General features: G+C 46.6%; 4 protein-coding genes across 5 annotated transcripts; 3 read left to right on the top strand and 1 right to left on the bottom strand.

Annotated features, from left to right (window-relative positions):
* Nucleotides 1-1,735: 1,735 nt before the first annotated feature.
* Nucleotides 1,736-3,211, top strand: COX6A1 (cytochrome c oxidase subunit 6A1). The gene is made up of 3 exons (XM_069795241.1): nucleotides 1,736-1,895; nucleotides 2,260-2,399; nucleotides 2,957-3,211. The coding sequence occupies exons 1-3, from the start codon at nucleotides 1,793-1,795 to the stop codon at nucleotides 3,041-3,043; spliced, it is 330 nt and encodes a 109-aa protein (XP_069651342.1). The 5' UTR covers nucleotides 1,736-1,792; the 3' UTR covers nucleotides 3,044-3,211.
* Nucleotides 3,212-5,488: 2,277 nt separating this feature from the next.
* On the bottom strand, nucleotides 5,489-6,793 carry TRIAP1 (TP53 regulated inhibitor of apoptosis 1). The gene is made up of 2 exons (XM_069795248.1): nucleotides 6,589-6,793; nucleotides 5,489-6,139 (listed from the first exon to the last, which is right to left on the bottom strand). The coding sequence occupies exons 1-2, from the start codon at nucleotides 6,733-6,735 to the stop codon at nucleotides 6,056-6,058; spliced, it is 231 nt and encodes a 76-aa protein (XP_069651349.1). The 5' UTR covers nucleotides 6,736-6,793; the 3' UTR covers nucleotides 5,489-6,055.
* Nucleotides 6,794-6,835: 42 nt separating this feature from the next.
* On the top strand, nucleotides 6,836-9,358 carry GATC (glutamyl-tRNA amidotransferase subunit C). The gene is made up of 4 exons (XM_069795242.1): nucleotides 6,836-7,018; nucleotides 7,365-7,531; nucleotides 7,940-8,043; nucleotides 8,428-9,358. The coding sequence occupies exons 1-4, from the start codon at nucleotides 6,851-6,853 to the stop codon at nucleotides 8,481-8,483; spliced, it is 495 nt and encodes a 164-aa protein (XP_069651343.1). The 5' UTR covers nucleotides 6,836-6,850; the 3' UTR covers nucleotides 8,484-9,358.
* Nucleotides 9,359-14,884: 5,526 nt separating this feature from the next.
* On the top strand, nucleotides 14,885-17,217 carry LOC104312886 (dynein light chain 1, cytoplasmic). Of its 2 annotated transcripts, none has more exons than XM_069795244.1 (3): nucleotides 14,885-14,999; nucleotides 15,569-15,711; nucleotides 16,823-17,217. In XM_069795244.1, the coding sequence occupies exons 2-3, from the start codon at nucleotides 15,580-15,582 to the stop codon at nucleotides 16,958-16,960; spliced, it is 270 nt and encodes an 89-aa protein (XP_069651345.1). In that variant the 5' UTR covers nucleotides 14,885-14,999; nucleotides 15,569-15,579; the 3' UTR covers nucleotides 16,961-17,217. The 2 variants fall into 2 exon arrangements, with proteins under 2 accessions (XP_069651345.1, XP_069651344.1); XM_069795243.1 differs by having other exon boundaries at nucleotides 14,916-14,999; nucleotides 15,574-15,711.
* The last annotated feature ends 68 nt before the right edge of the window (nucleotides 17,218-17,285 follow it).

Below are 17,285 nucleotides of genomic sequence, written 5' to 3'. Positions count from 1 at the left end.
AATGCATCATGTCAATGAAGATGGAAGAACACTTCTGTAGGTACACACAATGCCACCAGGCAATAACCTCTTTCAGTATGGAAGCAAGACTGTTCTTAAAATGATTTATTAAATGAAAGAACATGAAGGCAAATCACTATAAGAGGTACTTGTGATTTAAAAAAATAAAGAGAATAACAAAGTACTTATTAACAGTTTAAACTGCAAAGATACAGTAAACAAACAACTGAGCAATATTTTTATGTCAAGGTATGTTTTGCAACAGCCTTCCAAGATCCCAGCCATCTTACCATTCCTATATGCTACATAGTAAATTTGGACATGAGACCTGCTCCAAGTGAAAAGGGAGAAGTCACACTCCCCAGAAGCAAACACAGCTTCCTACCATCTAACAACCATGTTGTAACAGCAACTCAGCCGTGCTACATGCTTTGATCTTGCCAACAGAAAAGCGATCAGTTTCGTGGGACCAAGGTGAAACGTGAGCCCCTGGCCAGAGCAGCACTCTGTAATAACATAATCCCAAACCAAGACGGAGCTCTTGTGCTTTCCCTCAGCTCCTCTTCATCTTTCATAGATGCCTGCTTCATATGACAGACAAACGTCCTCCTTTTCCTTCCATGAACAAACACACCTTTAGGAGGAGAATACAATTCCTTCATCATCATTTGCTCACAGACCAGACCTTACCACCACCCCTTCCTGAGCACACCGTTTCTCTGCTTTTTCACTCTTCCAGTCTCTGCATCGACTACAGGAATCCTCTCATATTAGTGCAGGATTTTAAGTGTTTGAAAATGTACACTCCATCTACATGGCTTCTACCAAAGGTCAAACAGCCAACCATCAGGCTCCGATAAAGAATTATAATAAAATAGGATCTAAATAATTGCAAACTAATTACAATGATTTTTTTTTTCTGGAGATCCTGTGTTCATTCAAGTGGTGTTATTATTTCAGCAGGATCATCCCAGGAATCCACATAATTAAAACATCAGTGGTTACAAAACTGCATTTCATTAATGACAAATGTCTTTTTATTGTCATGATTGAAACAGTTTTTATATCCCAGTGATGGGATCGGTCCCTAGTGTGAAAAAGTCGCATTACCAAATCTAACAGCCGTCCTCTGGTGTTGCATAAAAGAAACTGAAATACAGGTGTGCAATCCCTTCGCTGCCTGGAAATTCTACACAGGACACCAGGCCTGTCTCCTGGGCCACCTACACCGACCACAGCCTCTGAAACTCACTCATGGACATCGCAGTGGCGGACGCCCCTCCCCAACTTTCTCTGTACGCAATGTCATAGATCAGTAGGTTTCCTTCTGCTCTGGAGAGCTGTGTCACGGCTGCCCGGCTGCCAGACCAGCCCCGCAGGACGAGCCCTCCGGTCCCCTCACACCCGGGACCCCCCCCCAGCGCTCTCCCGCACCCTCCCTGTCCCCAGAGCTCCGGGGGTGCTCGCAGGGCAGCCTCCCCCCAAGCCTGGACCAGCTGCGCGTCACCCCCACGCCTCAGCACCAAAATGGCGCCCGTTCACCCACCCCCCCTCATTAACGACATGCGGCGACGCCCACGTCACTAACGGCTCCTCCCTCCCCCTCCCCGCCGAGCCATGGCGCATGCGCAGCAAGGCGGCCGCAGCCCGCTGCCGCTCAAGGTCAGGCTCGCGGTGGGAGCGGAGCGCGCATGCTCGGACGCAGCGGGCGGCTGTGCGCGCAGCTGCCCTGTCCCCTGCCGGCCGCCGTCGGACTTCCGGTTCCGGTGGGGGGGCCGAGGACGCTGAAGGGATGGCGGCGCTCGGAAGGGTCTCCCGGTTGCTGCTCGGCGCCGCCGCCCCGCGCTCTTTGCCGGGGCGGAGCATGTCGGCCGCGGCCCACGAAGCTGGAGGAGGTAACGGGGCTTTTCGAGGCGAGGACGTAGTCGGGGCCCGCGGCCGGCTGTCCTTGACAGCCGCTGCCCTTCGCGGCGAACGGGGCTGCGCCGCGGAACCGGGGGCGCTCGGCAGGCGCCGGCGGTGCGAGCCCGGGCGAAGGGCGGCAGTCTCCCCCGGAGAGCTGTGAGCCCGGGATCCCCGCGAGAGAGGGGAGCTGCCTCGTCTCCCTGTTCAAAACAGGGAGGGAGACTCGCGCTGTGGTGAGGGACGTTGAGCGTAATTCCTCATTAATGTACTAATTGCATTTCACATGCTCTCCGGTCGCTTGGCACTAATGGAAATGGCGATTATTGTTCTAATTCATGTAACGCTTCCTACTAGCCCGCCTGTGGAAGCTCTTGAGCTACGTGGTGGCTCTGCCCGGCGTTGGCGTTTGCATGCTGAACTGCTACTTGAAAGCACACCACGAGCATGAGAGACCCGAGTTTGTTCCTTACACTCACCTCCGGATCAGGACCAAGGTACGTTCGCCTGCTCTGTTTAAGGCCCTCTTTTCTTCCGTGATTGTAGAGCTTCATCTGAGATTAGTACAGTGTCACTTGCTTTCTTTGCTACGTGAGGCGCTGCGTACGTAGCTGTGATCTTAATTCACGGCTTTGTTTTGGAGGCAGCAGAAGAGTTTCTCCCAGCTCAGATGAAGTAGCTGTGATATTCACAGGCCTTCCCACCCCCAAGAAAACATTTCAGTCCTAGAGCTGCTGTATTTACCTAAACCTAATACAGATCTAGAAGCTAACAGAGGAGATCCCAAATTCTAAAAACTGGGGTCTTCATAGCATAGTGCAGTTGATGTTTAACCAAGAACAAAGATCTTGTTGTCTAGAGAGGACGGCTCTCAGCTAAGGGAGACTGTTTTTCCAGCTCTTGCTTCCTACAGCCTGGGAATAGATGCCAGCTTGCTTAATGCATCAGCCCATCAAGCTGTGTGATGTTTGAGTCCATATTGCTGTTGATCTCCTGTGCTGTATAGATCATTCAGTTAGCTGCCACTGGCTTATTTTCTTTCTTCCTTCAACAGCCTTTCCCCTGGGGTGACGGGAACAAAACTCTATTCCACAACCCCCACGTTAATGCTCTCCCAACCGGTTATGAAGATGAAAACTAAGATCCTGACCACAGCCAGAACTTTGGCTCTTCCCGTCTTGGACCAGAATGTTGTGTGGGAACCATCACTTAAGAAACTCTACATTCCTTCTGTGATGAGGCTGAATGTACTTGCGTACTCTGTCTGTACTTGCGTAAAGGTCCTTTAAATAAACAACTCTGAACTTGAGTTTAGGATCTGACATCTTTGTTAATCTGAATCTTTAGAAGTTCTTTAGTTCAGCGCTTGCTTAAACATTGAGGCTTCCCACAGATACAGTGCAGAAGCAAAGGGGTTTGCTTGCCTGAATACCTGCTCCTGTATCTGATAACACTAACAACAGAAGCACACTCAGCATAGGACACTACTCAATTTCATATTCTTCACATCTGGTTTAACTGATCCCTGTAAACCCACAGCTCGCAGCCAGACGAACAGGTATCAGGCTAATACTGTAGATTAAAATTCAGTATATACTGAAGCACATTCTTCGTAATCAGCTATTGCAATATTTATTAACAGTCATGAAGGCAATTTTCTCTTAACCCCTTCTGGGGGAGGGAGTGGCAGCGAAGATGTTTAATTAAGCTCTGTGTGCCTTAACAGTGTTAATCTTCGGCCCTCACATTTTCGAGTATATCAGCACGTATGTTGCTCACAACTCTGCTTTTCATAAAGCTGCAGTCTGATTGCAGAAAGTCTCCATACAGGTCTTACAAATGAAAACACAATTTTTGCAGCACTGTGTATGTCTGTATAATGTATCCTGTGTCACTCGGAAGCTTCTTAACCTAGAAGAGCTTAATTATCTTCCATAGTTGACAGTCAACTTTAAAGCTCCGAGTCTGTTCCAGTACAATATTAGTTTTGAAGTTTTTCCTCTCTGCAAGTCAACCGTTTTCCAGTTCCTTCTGCAACTTCTATATTTTTTTGCATAGTATGAAAGAGAGAGCTATGTCTTAGCTGTCATTAATACTGTTTTTCCCAAAAGGAAGAATGCACCAGCTGACTTGGCATCTTGCTGCTGAACGGAGTGATGGATGGCAAGTGCAAATCTCAAAGTGGGCGCTGTGGGACACCCTTCCCCATGTTGCAATGCAATTTATTTCACCCACTTACTAGTAAAATGAGTGCCAAGACAAGCTTTTCTGCGTTAAAAGCACAGAGTAAAGCACTGATGAGCCCAGTTGTTTTAAAGCTAACTGACAAAAATGACACTACATTTCTTCCTAGATGAAGATCATGGAAAAGCAAACTGGTTATGTGTTATTCCTTAAGAAAAAAGCTGCATACTTGACAGTCCCCAAAATGCTATTTACGGTGCTCTTAGAAAGACCTTTCCCTTAGCTTACTATTTTTATTTATACCCGAGTGACCCAGCAGTTTAAGTGTCAACAGCTTGGTTTTTAAGTGCTACATTTAATCCCCATACTGACATCACACTAGCTGTCTCATGCACCTGAGAACAGGAGTGTGGCTGACCCAGGCTACCTGACTGTGCTCCAGCTGCTGTGTTTAGGCTGTCGCTGAAGACACAGGGAACGACGGCCCCACTCTGCTGCAGTTCCTGATCTTCTGCATCAGCCTCACACTACTCCCGGTGTCTGGGGTCATTACTCAGGGGCTGTAGTGCAGACAAGCGAGCTATTATATTTGAGAACTGCACCTTTTTTTTTTTTTTTTTTTTTAGTTTTTTAAAAAAGTAAAAATTCTGAATGATCCTTCAGGTAGTGCTTAAAAGCAAAGAGAGTGAAGCTCACTTTTTTTCCTCACTGTAAATCTAGGAGAATTAGGAAGTTGACTTCTCTTTTGTCCCCAGGCCATAGTATTTTTTTTACTCTTTCACCTGTGTTAGTGTAATGAGAGGGGACAGCTTCTCCCCATCCCTGGTATGAGGATCAATGGAAATCTCCTCACCTGCCACAGTGCTCACAGGGCCACTGGATGGGATGGATCCAGATCCCTTGCTTCTCTTCAAAACACCTTTTTTCTAGTTGCTGCAAGCATTTCTGCAGTTTACAAGCCAGCACAAATAACTTTTGTTTGCTTTCCTAGGTGTAAAGTACACACACAGTTCAGGAGCAGCGTCGTGAGCAGGTGAGATTCCCAAGCGGCAGCTGGGGCTTCTAACATTATCAGCTGTCAAGCTTCAACCCCCTGTTTCCCTCATTCAACACAGGCTTTTAACTACCACAAGCAAAAGTCTAACAGTGATCATGGCCAGCCTGGCGCTTTGTGGTAGTGTGGAAAAGGGCAGCCAGGGCTGTGCAGCAGTTTTACTGCAGTAACGCATAATGCTAAAAGAGAGAGAATTCAAGTTCAGGATTGTTTCAGTACCTCAGAAAAGGCTGAAGAAGTACCCTCTGCATTAAAAGTGTCCTCTTCAGCTTCTGTTGCAGGCCACTTCTGTCCCTCCTAGAGGTCACAGTCAGGTTTTACTGGACAGTTATTTACTTGAACAAAATATAACTTGGTTATATTTATTTTAGCTAAGTTATTGCAGGTCCAATAGAGTGCTTTTATACCACCTCTGTTGCTGATACAAAACAGTGCTTTCACCCCTCAGCATTCAGGATCATATAAAACAAACTTCTTCCACCAAAATTCAGCAGCACGGACAAGACAAAGTAAATCAACCTCCTTCATATTCTTTTTAAACGCTTCAGGTGTTATATAAATAAGCAAGAGAAATCGGTCACAAAGCAACTACTATCTCAGCCCACTCTAAGAAGCATTCTCCCATTATAGGAGTACATTCAATAGGAAGTTAGTTCAAACGGCTTTTCACGCTGTTAGATGCTGAACCACCACCACCAAAATTCACTGAAAAGGAGGCAGTAGTTACCACATGATCCAGGTTTTTTGTTTGTTTGTTTTGGGTTTTTTGGTGGCTGTTTTTACAAATAGAGAAGATTCCTCTCTTCCTAGAAAGCAGCTTAACAAAGGTCTCATGCAGCTGGCGTCTAGTCGTATGCCTGGTGATGTTGCTTAGTCCAAAGGCTCGTATTAGTGACTCCATCCATACAGCTGAGGTCAAGAGGAGTTTTCAGTTTTGCCTTTGCTTGGGCCCATGAACTCCAGGCCTTCAATGGGTATGTCCTTCTCCTTGATCGCTTTCTGAAAAGAAGAAAAACAAAAAGAAGAAAAACAAAAGAAAACCTCAACACTTCTTTATAGTGCCAAGTGACGTAATCTTTGGTACAAAACACGATCGAGAAAAAGTAGTCTTAAAGCTGGTTTGGATAAAGCTTCAGTGTTAAGATGCAGTCCGGATCCCGTCACGTAAGCACGCTACAGCCTCTAAACCAGCAGGCTTAAGAAGTTACATGAACGAGAAAAACACAGCAAGAGACACCAGTAAAATATTTACACGTCATGACCGACGGACACAGGAGAAAATCCGGAGCAGCGCGGCGGGGTGCGCAGCCGCGGGCTCCTCCCGGGACTACGGTAAGAAGAGTGAAGTCCGGTGGAAGAAGGCTCGGGGCGGAAAGCGAACGGGCGGGACGCGGAGCGGCGTGAGGGCTACCCGTGTGCCGCAACGGCGGCGCGGCCGGCGGACGCACCTGCACGCAGAGCTGGTAACGCTTGAAGAGCTGCCCGCAGGGGTCCCCGGCGCTCTCGCCCTTGAGGAACTTCTCGGCGAACCAGCGGTTGAAGCACTGGTCGTACTCGCGCTTCAGCTCGGTGCAAGCTTCGCCCACGCTGTTCATCGCGGCGGCCGAGCGGCCCCTTCTCACACCGCGCCGGGGCCGGCGGCTCCGCCGCTCTTGACGCGCTTCCGGCGCGGAGAAGTGACGTACCGGGGCGCCGCCGTTATCCTGCGCGATGCGGTCGCTCTACCTCGGCCGGTGGCTCCGCGCCGCGCCCGGTGCGGCCCGGGAGCGGCTGCTGCCGCCGCCGCCGGTGCGGGTCCCTGCTGCCCGGGCCGTGTCCCCCGCGCAGGTCCCCCCGCGCCCGGCGTGGCAGCAGGGCGAGCAGCGGCCGTTCCCGCAGGTAGGGGCGGCCCCGCCGGAGCGGCGCCCGGGAGGAGGACGGGAGGGACGAGTGCGGCCGCGGAGCACGGCTCCCGGCCGTTCCTCCTGCCGGCCCTCCGCTGCCCCGGGCGGAGGTACCGGAACGAGCGGCAGGTCCGGTTTGCCCTGCGCTAGGTGCGAGGTCAGGAGGAGGGAAAAATAGGAGTTTGATTAAAGTTCATTTTCCGGGAAAGTACAAGAAATCGGCGTCTCCCAGCAGATGTAAACTCGGGGGTTTGCCATGTAGCGAGTTTTCAGTTAAAGTAGCGCTGTGTTAAACTTGCTCACCTTTGCCCTCTTTTGTCCATATTTGTCTCTTTGTACAGCAAAAAGTGACGGTGGAAGTGCTGGATCACTTGGAACGCCTGGCCTTGGTTGATTTCCGCGATTCAGAGGGCGTAGAGCGGCTGCAGAAAGCAATCCAGTTTGCTGATCAGCTTCATGAAGTAAACACTGATGGCGTAGAACCGATGGATTCAGTCCTGGAGGACAGGTAATGAATCACAGCAGCCTCCTTTTAACTATTCATGTATCAAACTATTTGGTTTTGTAACTTTTTTTTTCCCCTGGGAATCACCCTGGTTATGCATTTGGCCCCTTTGCTTACAGAAGAGTCTTACCGTGGTTTTGTGTGGAAGGAGGATGTCACTGGCACCCATGATCTTTACATGTAAGCATAGCAAAGGTGAACTCCGGTTCCTTTGTGCACCTTACTTGTCATGAATGATCTGCACACGCCGCTCCCCAAATATCTGTCAGTGGCATTCTTAGTTGTTTCAAAATGATCCAATACTTGTCTTACTGCTTACTTAAGCCCGAAACCCAGTTTAGAAGTAAGCCACACTTGCTACTTCATATCATAGAATAGCTTAAAGACAGGCTAGTAATCTTTGTTCTTCAGGTGTCTGTATCTCAGAGAAGATGATGTTACAGAAGGCAACTGCACGAAAGAGCTGCTGAAAAATGCCAGAGAGAAAGTAGAGGAATATTTTGTAGCCCCACCAGGTATTGTCTTGCTTGTAAAAACCTCTTAATCTTGCTTGAATTAACCTGAGGAGTATAATCCACCATAGCTGCATTTACTTTCAAAAATACTAGCTAGTAATAAGGATGTACTAAAATAAATAACTGTAGCCATCTGTATAAAACAGTCTGCAATCTATTGGTCCAAAAGCAGTATAGAAGGTAATCTTACTCTAAAGTTACTGCACATGTTGAGCGATTATTGACAGGAAGTCGGACAGGACTTACTCTCCTTGCTTGCTCAGGAAATTTAAGCTGCCTGTACATACTCAGAATAAACTGGAGAAGCACTTTTGTGCTAAGTTGTACTACCCAGAAGGTAACTTAGACCTGGTCTCACACAACTTTCTTTTTGTTTTCTATCAGGTAACATCCCTCTACCAAAGCTAGAAGAACGAGAGACTTTTCTGCAGGGCTCTTAGTGAAAGCCCAGAACCCAAACACCGTTTTAGTATTTTATTTGGAAAAAACAAGTTTTGTGCAGTCACAGCTGAAATACCCTGGCATGTATTTTGATCAAAAGAAGAGCACTTGCAAGACAATTTACAGAAGAAGGAAGGTGTAAAAAGTTTAGTAGTGCTACTGAAATATTCCATGTTTATGAAGCTGGAAGGCAGCACGACAGATGACCCTAGTGCTTTTATTTAGCAAAGTGAATTTGATGTTACTCTTTAAGATACTGAATGGCTTAAAGACTTTAAAAGAGAACATTAAAAGGTAATGATTAAAAAACCCAAACCACTGTATTTTTCCTCAACAAGTTTGTCAGGAAAACAAGAGAGGTTGGAAGGCTGTATTTGCCTATTTCGCACCTTTAGCTCGACTCTGACCCTGTCAGAAGTAACAGTCTGGTATGGAGGAGGAGTTTGTAACATTGCTGAGTATCTCTGTGATGTACAGACAGAACTCGGATTTTCATTATGGAAGAAAAGGCACTCTGAGAAGATGATTCTCTCAAATATTTTGTTTCTACTGAATTTTTCCATTTTATCTCTGTGCTCCATGTCTGCGTGGGTTACCTTCTATTTCCCACTTTGTATTTTTATTCTCACAAATTAAATACCTGGAGTTGTACATAATCTGAGAAAGTACTTTTCAAGCACAGAAATAGCTGCTCGAAAATAAAAAAATCTTTGCTGTAAATATTTCTGTCCACCAGACATGTATCTGCAGCAGCACTGGCAATATTTTCTGGATTAAACCATTCTTCCATTTCAAACAAAGCACTGCAGTTGTTTATTTAAAGCATCTTGTGTGGCTAAGCTTGTTGTAAATAAAGAATGTAATTACTTGTGAACTTGGCATTTTTGTTCTGTTGGCACAGTGAACTAAGTATCTACTGTCACCTTCATTTTTTGTTGGAACAGGTTTTAGAAATCTAAGTACCCTGGTGCTCTTCAGTGTTGCAGGCAGACATTGCTAGCAGGAAGCTAGCAACAGCTTTATTAGAAGCAGAAGTGTGATTAGCAGATACCGCTCTGGATACGGCTTCACCTTTAATCTGTTTCCAGCTCTACAAACTCGTGCAGTCATCACCTCAACAGCACCACTTTACTAGCTGTAATTTGGTTATAAGGATGCTGAACTTCTACTTTAGATCTCAGAGTTGTAGAAACCATTCCCCAGACTGTTATGATAATATCCTAGAAGTAAAATATCTTTGAGCATGCAGCTCTAGATGCTTTTCTTGCTGCTCAGTTTTGGGTTTGGCTTGGAAAGTTTCCATCTTAAGGGAAAAAATAGACTGAATTAGCGCAGGGTTATTTCTGTTTGCAAGAGGGTGCTGAAAATTAAGAGTTAACTGGCTCAGCCTGTTACCTTCAAGTAACAGTCATGTACCAGTACCTCAAATTCTGTAAGGAAATTGCTGGGACAAGCACCTCAGCCATCAGCTCCCAGATGGGATGTTTGTCATAGAAAGCTCAGCCACAGTAAAGAAGTGGTTGCAAAGAAGTAGCACAGCTCCAAGAACAAAATGAGCCTCCCTGACTCTGCCTTACTGGCTCAGAGGCCAGGAGACCATCACGGGAAGAGGTGCTGTGCTGGGCAAATTGGGGAGACTGCTTTAGCAAACAACCTACTTTGTCACTGTCTCATCCTGGCAGAGAATGTTGAGGCTTCCTCACAGAAACTCCAACAGTCAGAGGCAAGATAAACCAAAGCTCACTGAGAAAAACGAGAGACCTGCTGAAAGAAGAATACTGCAGCAAACTAGAATCAAATAGTCCAGACCATTCACTTTCAGGCCATAAAGAGTGCAGTAAAAAGCTGAAAAACAAACTTTCCTTCCTGGGTGGTGCCCTGTCCACCTACAGATTTAAGAATCTGCAATTATGTATTCCAACCCTAACTCCATGCACTATAAGAGATCATGACATGCTGGGCCACAGTGGAATCTTCAGAAGTGCTAGAAAAGACCCCTGATGTTGTTGTAATAGGATACTACTAATCACCTGTTCTGAGTCTGCTCTTAAAGCTCTTGAGAGCCTGATGGGAGAAGGAAAGTAGGCTCCTCCATGACCGTGCAGGTACATGCTTCCCCTGAGGGCAGAAACTCACCTCATGAGATCATAACTTGATGTCATCCAGCTTACACAGTGCATGTTCTGTATCTTTCTGCAGAGAAAAGCCATTACTTCCCATTTCTGTACATCTGCATAATATACACCACCAGCTTGGTGCACGTGTCCCTTCAGGTCCTGCCAGCTGTCTGATAGAGGAAGTCCTCTCAGCATGGCCACAACAACCGATTCTCCCACGAACTGCACCTTCCACATCCCTGCAAACAACAGATAATACAAATTAGGGATTAACGATACACGTGCATTGTTTCTTAACATCTCAAAAGTCTACCAAGCATATTAGAAGTATCAGAATTTGAAAAACACTGAAAAAACTACTAAAGAGTTTGAATAGTACCGGTACTAGGTTCAGCCATTAGTGGCTTGCTCTTAATACTACGTGTACAAACTGCTTTGACAAGTTCTCTCTCAGGCCATTCATTATCTGCTGTGTATTTAATGGAAAAGCTAGGCTGAGTGAAAAGGACTACAGCTGTCTTTCCTGGTATAAAAAAAATCACAGCTACTGGGTAGGATCCACTTTCACTCACTACCCTCAAAGGCTGCATGTTTGGTAAGCTTTGAACTGTTTTTTTTTCTGGAACTGATTTTTTTTTTTTCATATTTCTCTGGCAGGAAGTGAGAGCAAACACTTGTCCCACTCTTATTTGTGCAGCTACTTCATTATTTGTTTAAGCTTCCATAATATACACATATACATATATGCATACGCATAAAACATGTAATTATTATGATACTCGAATTCTTTCAAGGATGTTGAATTAAAGTATCTATTTAACCCCACTAATCCAATTCTATGCAAAGCTGTAACACTGTATTAGTGCTTTAGTCTCAGGCTTTTCAAGATTCAGACCCTGCAAATGCTGAAGTTTTACAAATACATAAGCTCAGCCTAAAAGTCATTTATGATGCATATATTAATCACAACAAGGAAAGACCTCAAGTCACACCATACAACAAGCACGTTAGCAGAGAATTCCCAGTTTGAGAAATCCCCACTTGTGTTCTATCCATTTTGGCTGCCTCCTTTGACAGTCAGAGAGAATGGGGACAATGTTATTTACATAGAAAAAGGGAGAGGAATTTGAGAGTGAACTGCATGGCTGCAGGAGCTTCCAACCCAACATATCATCAAGTAACTATTTAAAAGCAACAACCAAACCAACAATTTGGACAAAGATAATATCACATTCCCAGTACAGCACAGGCTAATCTTAAAACTGCCAATTCACTGCTGGTCCCTTACCCACACACTCTAGTGAGAGAACAGACTGCCTGATGCTTGTTCCCTGCAGCCCAAACTGCATTTAAAGTGGAAAACACACATTTCTTTAATGAAGGGGTTTGTTGCAACTTCACCACTAATAAGGGAATTACAGCCCTGACTCAGACACCTGCAACCAGCAAAACAGAAACCCTCGTAAAGGCCAGATGAGCTGCCTATGGGGCAGAATAAGTTAGTGCCTCAGCCTGCCCTCGGTGTGTCTAATGTGGTGGGTGCTGTGCCCCACAGGATGGCGCAAAGCCCCCCTGGGCCCCGGCTGCACCCTGAGGTAAGGACAAGACACCCTTCATAGTGCCTGTTCACCCGCCTTCACCACAGGGCCTTGACACGCAAGTGGGTCTGGATCTGGATCAGATCTTTGCAGTATTCTGCCACAATGCAGTTTATAAACCCTGGCAAGTGAATAAGTATAGTTAAGGACTCGTGTAATAAAATCACTACCTGTAAATTCCTTGTAACTGCAGTGAGGCAAATATAATGTATATTTGTGAAATAACTAATCTTTTCTCAGTGGTTAATAGATATGGCAAAAAGAAAAAAAAATATCTGTTTGGTTAAAAAAAACAACAACAAAAGGAGGCCAGATTCTAAGATGATGTATCTAGCTAGTTTCCCTGGAGACCATGGAGATAACTGGACTTAAACCTGCTAAGGTTTTTCCACTGCTATGTAGATCTGTAACATACAAAATTGGATTAGAAGCCCCAGCATATAAATTCCAGGTTTACAAAGAAAATTTCAAGGTGGAGATTTCTTCAGTTTTATGGAAAAAAGAAAACAGAAGTTGTTTTATTGCTAATAGTGATTATTTTATGTTTTGATAGTAACTAGGAACCCCAGGAAAAATCTCTATTAGATATAGGGATATGGTATACAACACAGAGCAAAAAAAGGCCTCAACTGAAAAGTGCTTGCAATCTAACCTCCATCTGCAAGAGGAATCTCATTATATGCCTTATTCATTACCCAATTTTCTTTGGCACCTCCTCTACTCCAGCTATCATCTCCTATGTGTATTTGTTCTGCCTTCCCCTGCAGCTCTGTCCTGAGGGAAACTATACTTTTATATTCTTGATTAACAAGTAAGGCTCTAATGTTTCTCTTTAAAGCCCTGTATCTCAGGCTTTAATGTATCTTGTTAACGATGTGTATCTCACCCACACTGACATTTCCTGCAGTCGTCATCACATCTGTTCCTTCAGCTAACCGTTTCTTAATAAATGCATAGAAATTTGCCTGCAGCTACCAAACACAACCACCTCCTCAGAGATTCATGGGTGTTTCTGAAGTTCCTTGTAAGCCCTGGGAAGGTTGTTAAATGGTTCAGTTCTGTCAGCACAAAACTGTCTAGTACTCAAAGAACCATTGCTAGTGCTACAGATACTAAACACAGTTCTGTAAATTAATTGCTTACTGTAGCCCCGAGACTATGCAAAGCTTCTTCAAGTTGCTAGCACACAAGGTCTCTTATGCTCTTTCTTCTGCTGGATTAAACCAGATAAATTCCCTTAATTTCATGACTTTCAGAGTTGTCCCTAACACATGCTCCTGATGGCAAGACAGAAAGCAAAGTTGTGAATTGCATCTCTTCTAATTGGAATGCTAAAACTTGGGAGCTAAAGCCAGAAGTTACTTCTGAGATACTCTAGAGTGACAGCAGTACTACATTATCCAGTTTTAATATTTTGGGGACAGTATATTCTTCTGACGTCACCTCAAAGTTTGCAAAAGCAAAAGGTTGCTTCCAGTTATGCTGCTTTTGCTATGAATGACACTGAGCAGGTAACTACACTGTATGAATACGAAAAATATTTGCATTTCATGTGAGGTGGATGACTGCTCCTTTTTGTTTCTACAAGGAAATGGCAGTCCCATCAACCAGTATTTGAAAACCTTTTTTAAATCATCCTGTGCTGTTTGCAATAGACATGGTTCAGAGTCCTGTTATTAACAGATCACCAGGTATGGAAGATTCAACAGCAATTTTCTAGCTGCTGACAAAAGTATAAGCAGAAAGTGCCCCGGGGAGAGTGAAACTAACCAAAGAGAGCACTAGGGATCTCCCAAAATATCTTGCTTCATTTAAACCAAACCCAAACCAAACCAAAACACCACCCCCCCCCCAAAAAAAAGGGGGGGGCAAGAGTTGCAGAAATAGTGAGGTCTGCAAAACATGCCTTAAATGAGACTTAAGAAGTCTGATGGATTCAGTTCACAAAAGGCACGAAGTTTAGAGCTGACTTGATCATACTCAGTAAATATGGGTAATAGATTTCTATCAGAGGTCACTTAGTCTGAAAGACAAAGACAAATTGAAAACAGACACGTGAATAGAAAAGATGATCAAGTGCCATTTATAAGCTATGGAACTCCTTCCTCGAACATGGGTGGGCTTTCCTCTCAGTAAAGGGCATCTTACTGAAAGAGCTGTTCAAAGTTCAAAGAGAAACAGGGGCCTGCTGCAGAGGTTACTGGGTTAAATTCGGTGTCTCTGAGATCTGGGTTGGGGCGAGTAATAAAACGGCCTTTGGGGCCCACGTATCAACTATGGAAAGGTGTTTTACAGAAACTGACGGACACATTAAACGCATTGGAGACTGAGCGTACTTCAAGGAACAGGTTTTTTGCCCAGGATCGCCAGATGACGACAGAGAGGAGTACGCGGGAGCCGGGGCTGGGGCCGTTCCGTACGGAGCTGAAATCTACGTTAACATCCCGCACAGCATGCGCTCTGTGGGACGTGCGGGGCCTGCTCTCCGGTACCTCGCCCGCGTCCTGCGGCGGGACCGGGGGCCGCCCCAGAGGCCGAGCCCCGCCGAGCCCGTCGCTATGGGAACGGACGCGGGCGCGAGGCATCCCGGTCTGAAAGAAAACGCGACAGTAAAATCCTACGAGAGCGCCGGGCCACGGCCAATGGGCGCTCGGCGGGGGGGTGGCGGTGACCAATGGCTGGCAGGCGGTGCGGAGGGGGCGGGGTTGGAGGCGCTCGGGGGTGTCCGCGGCGCGCAGTGGGCAGACCGCACCGCCGCGCCGCTCCGCACCCGCGCCGGTCCCGCAGCGCCCGCCGAACGGTGAGGGGACAGGCGGGGGTGCGGGGCGAGGGCGACTCCCGAGAGAGACCGGGATGGGGGCCGGCGCGGGCACCGGCCGCCGTGCCTCAGCCGTCCCGGTGCCCGGGCACTTCGCGTCGCCCGGTGCGTGTCCCGGCGGCTCCCCCGTGCCTGGGCCCTGGAAGAGCGGCCGCCACCCCGGGAGCTGCAGGCGGGAGCCTCCCCTGTGGCCGCGCGGGGCTCCGAGCCCTTGGCGGAGGCTGCCGGGCTTCGTCCGCCTGTCCCGGGACGGGGAGGCCGGCGGGGCCGGGCGCCGGAGCGGCTGCGCCCTCTCCCGGGGCTGCCGAGCTGGGGAGGGGCTGGGAGGGCGGCGGCGGCGGCCGGCGGGGCTTGTGTCGCTCCGGGCCGGGGCAGCCGGCGTTCGTTCGTGCGGCTCCGAGCGCGGGCTGTGCCTGTGCCCCGACGCCCCCGGCGAAGACGCTGCAGGGCCCCGAGAGCTCCTTGGGAAGGACGGTACCTGTGCGACTGCTTGGCAGGGGGATCCTGGCAGGCAGCTGCTCCTGCAACTTCGAGTTGTCCTCTTTGCTCAGAACAGGCAATCATGAGTGATCGAAAGGCAGTGATCAAGAATGCAGACATGTCTGAAGAGATGCAGCAAGACTCTGTGGAGTGTGCTACTCAAGCCTTAGAGAAGTACAACATCGAGAAGGACATTGCTGCTCACATAAAGAAGGTAAATATTTGCTTGTAATGTCCTCATGAAATCTCTGTGCACATGAAAAATCAAGCAGGGAGAATGCTGCTAGGCAAGTAGCTCTAGAGCAACAAGTTCCAGAGACACTAGATAATCGAGTTGGACTTTCTGTGTTGGCTGGTGTCCTTATGTTCCTCTCCCCACCCTTTGCATGGACTTTTCCAGGTCCTCCTGCCTTTCTCTTGCAGTGGCTTCTACTTAAGCCTTTCCTGCCACTGTCCCATTGTCCAGGTGAACAGAGAGTGGCAGCTGACTCTCCCTGTGACTGATGAGCTGGGGCTCTATGGAGCCTATTTGAGAAGTGGGGGTTTGCTGACCCTGTAATAAGTGGTTTGGTTTTGTTTCTTTTTCCCCACCACATGTAAGACAAACTGTTAATGCTAATGCAGAACAGGTGGTTCATAGCTTCCAGTATGTCATATTTTTCTCTCTGACTCCTACTGGGAGCCTAATGGAGCTGCAAGTAGTTGAATGGTTGAGCAGAACACAAAGTCTTGCATACTCTCACATAAAAGTCTCTTCGGCTGACGGCTGTTAAATACTGCACTACACAACCACTGACTGCACAGTTTTACTCATAGTAGATTCATACACATGAGTTTATTTGAAAGTCAGAGCAGGCTCCTGACTATAGCATGTAGGAAGAGCATGGTCTCATGACCTGGTATGGTACCAAGCATGTGGCAGAGAATTTTTCATCAAGAGTCCTTTCAACATCCTTGTTGAAAACAGCCAATGAAGTCAAAATAATGGCTTAATCTGTAGAGATTCAGAACAAGCAGTGAAATTCTTAAAATTACAGTTTGAGATCATGGTGTGACTTTGCAGAAAAGTTACTTCCCGAAACATATGTCTGAAGCTTATTCCTGTGCAGCTTGGAAGCACTTTTTTTTTTTTTTTGGTCTGACTAAGCAGCGGATGAGTTAAAGTGACAGATGATCCTTGCACTTAAGAGCATATGTTGCTCCTTAATTGCGTTCTTCCAAAAGTGATACTTGTTAACAAGTGACATATTGCAAAAAAAACCCTGTTAGACAATATTAGTACAGTTCTCACAAAAATGCTAAATTTCTAGTTCTCTCTTCTGTAGGAATTTGACAAGAAATATAATCCCACTTGGCACTGCATCGTGGGAAGGAACTTTGGCAGCTACGTGACTCATGAGACCAAGCACTTCATCTACTTCTACCTCGGCCAAGTTGCTATTCTTCTTTTCAAGTCTGGTTAGAACCATGGACTGTTACTGAAACTTGCACCTGGTTACAGGACTGCACACGAATTCCAAACAGCCTCCTACCTTCAGCCTTCCTGAGGAGACGGACCTTGATCTTCAGGTCTTTTGTTGTATTGTTAATAGTCAGGGATTTTGCTGTAGCAGCTGGTATTTTCATTGTGGCTATAAAAAAAAGGCAAAAATGTCTTCCTTGTATTTATTTTCTTTTAAAAGACAGCTGCTTTGCTAATAAAACTGTTGGAACAAGTTTATCCTTTAAGAGTTTTCTTTACCCTTCTGCACTCTTAGTGCTTACATTACCCTCTTTATTCCATTGTGA

Source organism: Haliaeetus albicilla, chromosome 10 (genome assembly GCF_947461875.1).
Source record: "Haliaeetus albicilla chromosome 10, bHalAlb1.1, whole genome shotgun sequence".
Classification (NCBI taxonomy): domain Eukaryota; kingdom Metazoa; phylum Chordata; class Aves; order Accipitriformes; family Accipitridae; genus Haliaeetus; species Haliaeetus albicilla.
This window is presented reverse-complemented; position numbering and strand designations above follow the sequence as displayed.

What these genes read in the sequence shown, in the direction of transcription:
- COX6A1 (XM_069795241.1), top strand. Translation starts at nt 1,793, where the DNA reads ATGGCGGCGCTCGGAAGGGTCTCCCGGTTGCTGCTCGGCGCCGCCGCC. An exon ending in GGCCCACGAAGCTGGAGGAG is followed by an intron (nt 1,896 to 2,259) that starts GTAACGGGGCTT and finishes GCTTCCTACTAG; the next exon opens with CCCGCCTGTGGAAGCTCTTG. An exon ending in ACCTCCGGATCAGGACCAAG is followed by an intron (nt 2,400 to 2,956) that starts GTACGTTCGCCT and finishes TTCCTTCAACAG; the next exon opens with CCTTTCCCCTGGGGTGACGG.
- TRIAP1 (XM_069795248.1), bottom strand. Translation starts at nt 6,735, where the DNA reads ATGAACAGCGTGGGCGAAGCTTGCACCGAGCTGAAGCGCGAGTACGAC. An exon ending in GTTACCAGCTCTGCGTGCAG is followed by an intron (nt 6,140 to 6,588) that starts GTGCGTCCGCCG and finishes TCTTCTTTTCAG; the next exon opens with AAAGCGATCAAGGAGAAGGA.
- GATC (XM_069795242.1), top strand. Translation starts at nt 6,851, where the DNA reads ATGCGGTCGCTCTACCTCGGCCGGTGGCTCCGCGCCGCGCCCGGTGCG. An exon ending in AGCAGCGGCCGTTCCCGCAG is followed by an intron (nt 7,019 to 7,364) that starts GTAGGGGCGGCC and finishes CTCTTTGTACAG; the next exon opens with CAAAAAGTGACGGTGGAAGT. An exon ending in ATATTTTGTAGCCCCACCAG is followed by an intron (nt 8,044 to 8,427) that starts GTATTGTCTTGC and finishes GTTTTCTATCAG; the next exon opens with GTAACATCCCTCTACCAAAG.
- LOC104312886 (XM_069795244.1), top strand. Translation starts at nt 15,580, where the DNA reads ATGAGTGATCGAAAGGCAGTGATCAAGAATGCAGACATGTCTGAAGAG. An exon ending in TTGCTGCTCACATAAAGAAG is followed by an intron (nt 15,712 to 16,822) that starts GTAAATATTTGC and finishes TCTCTTCTGTAG; the next exon opens with GAATTTGACAAGAAATATAA.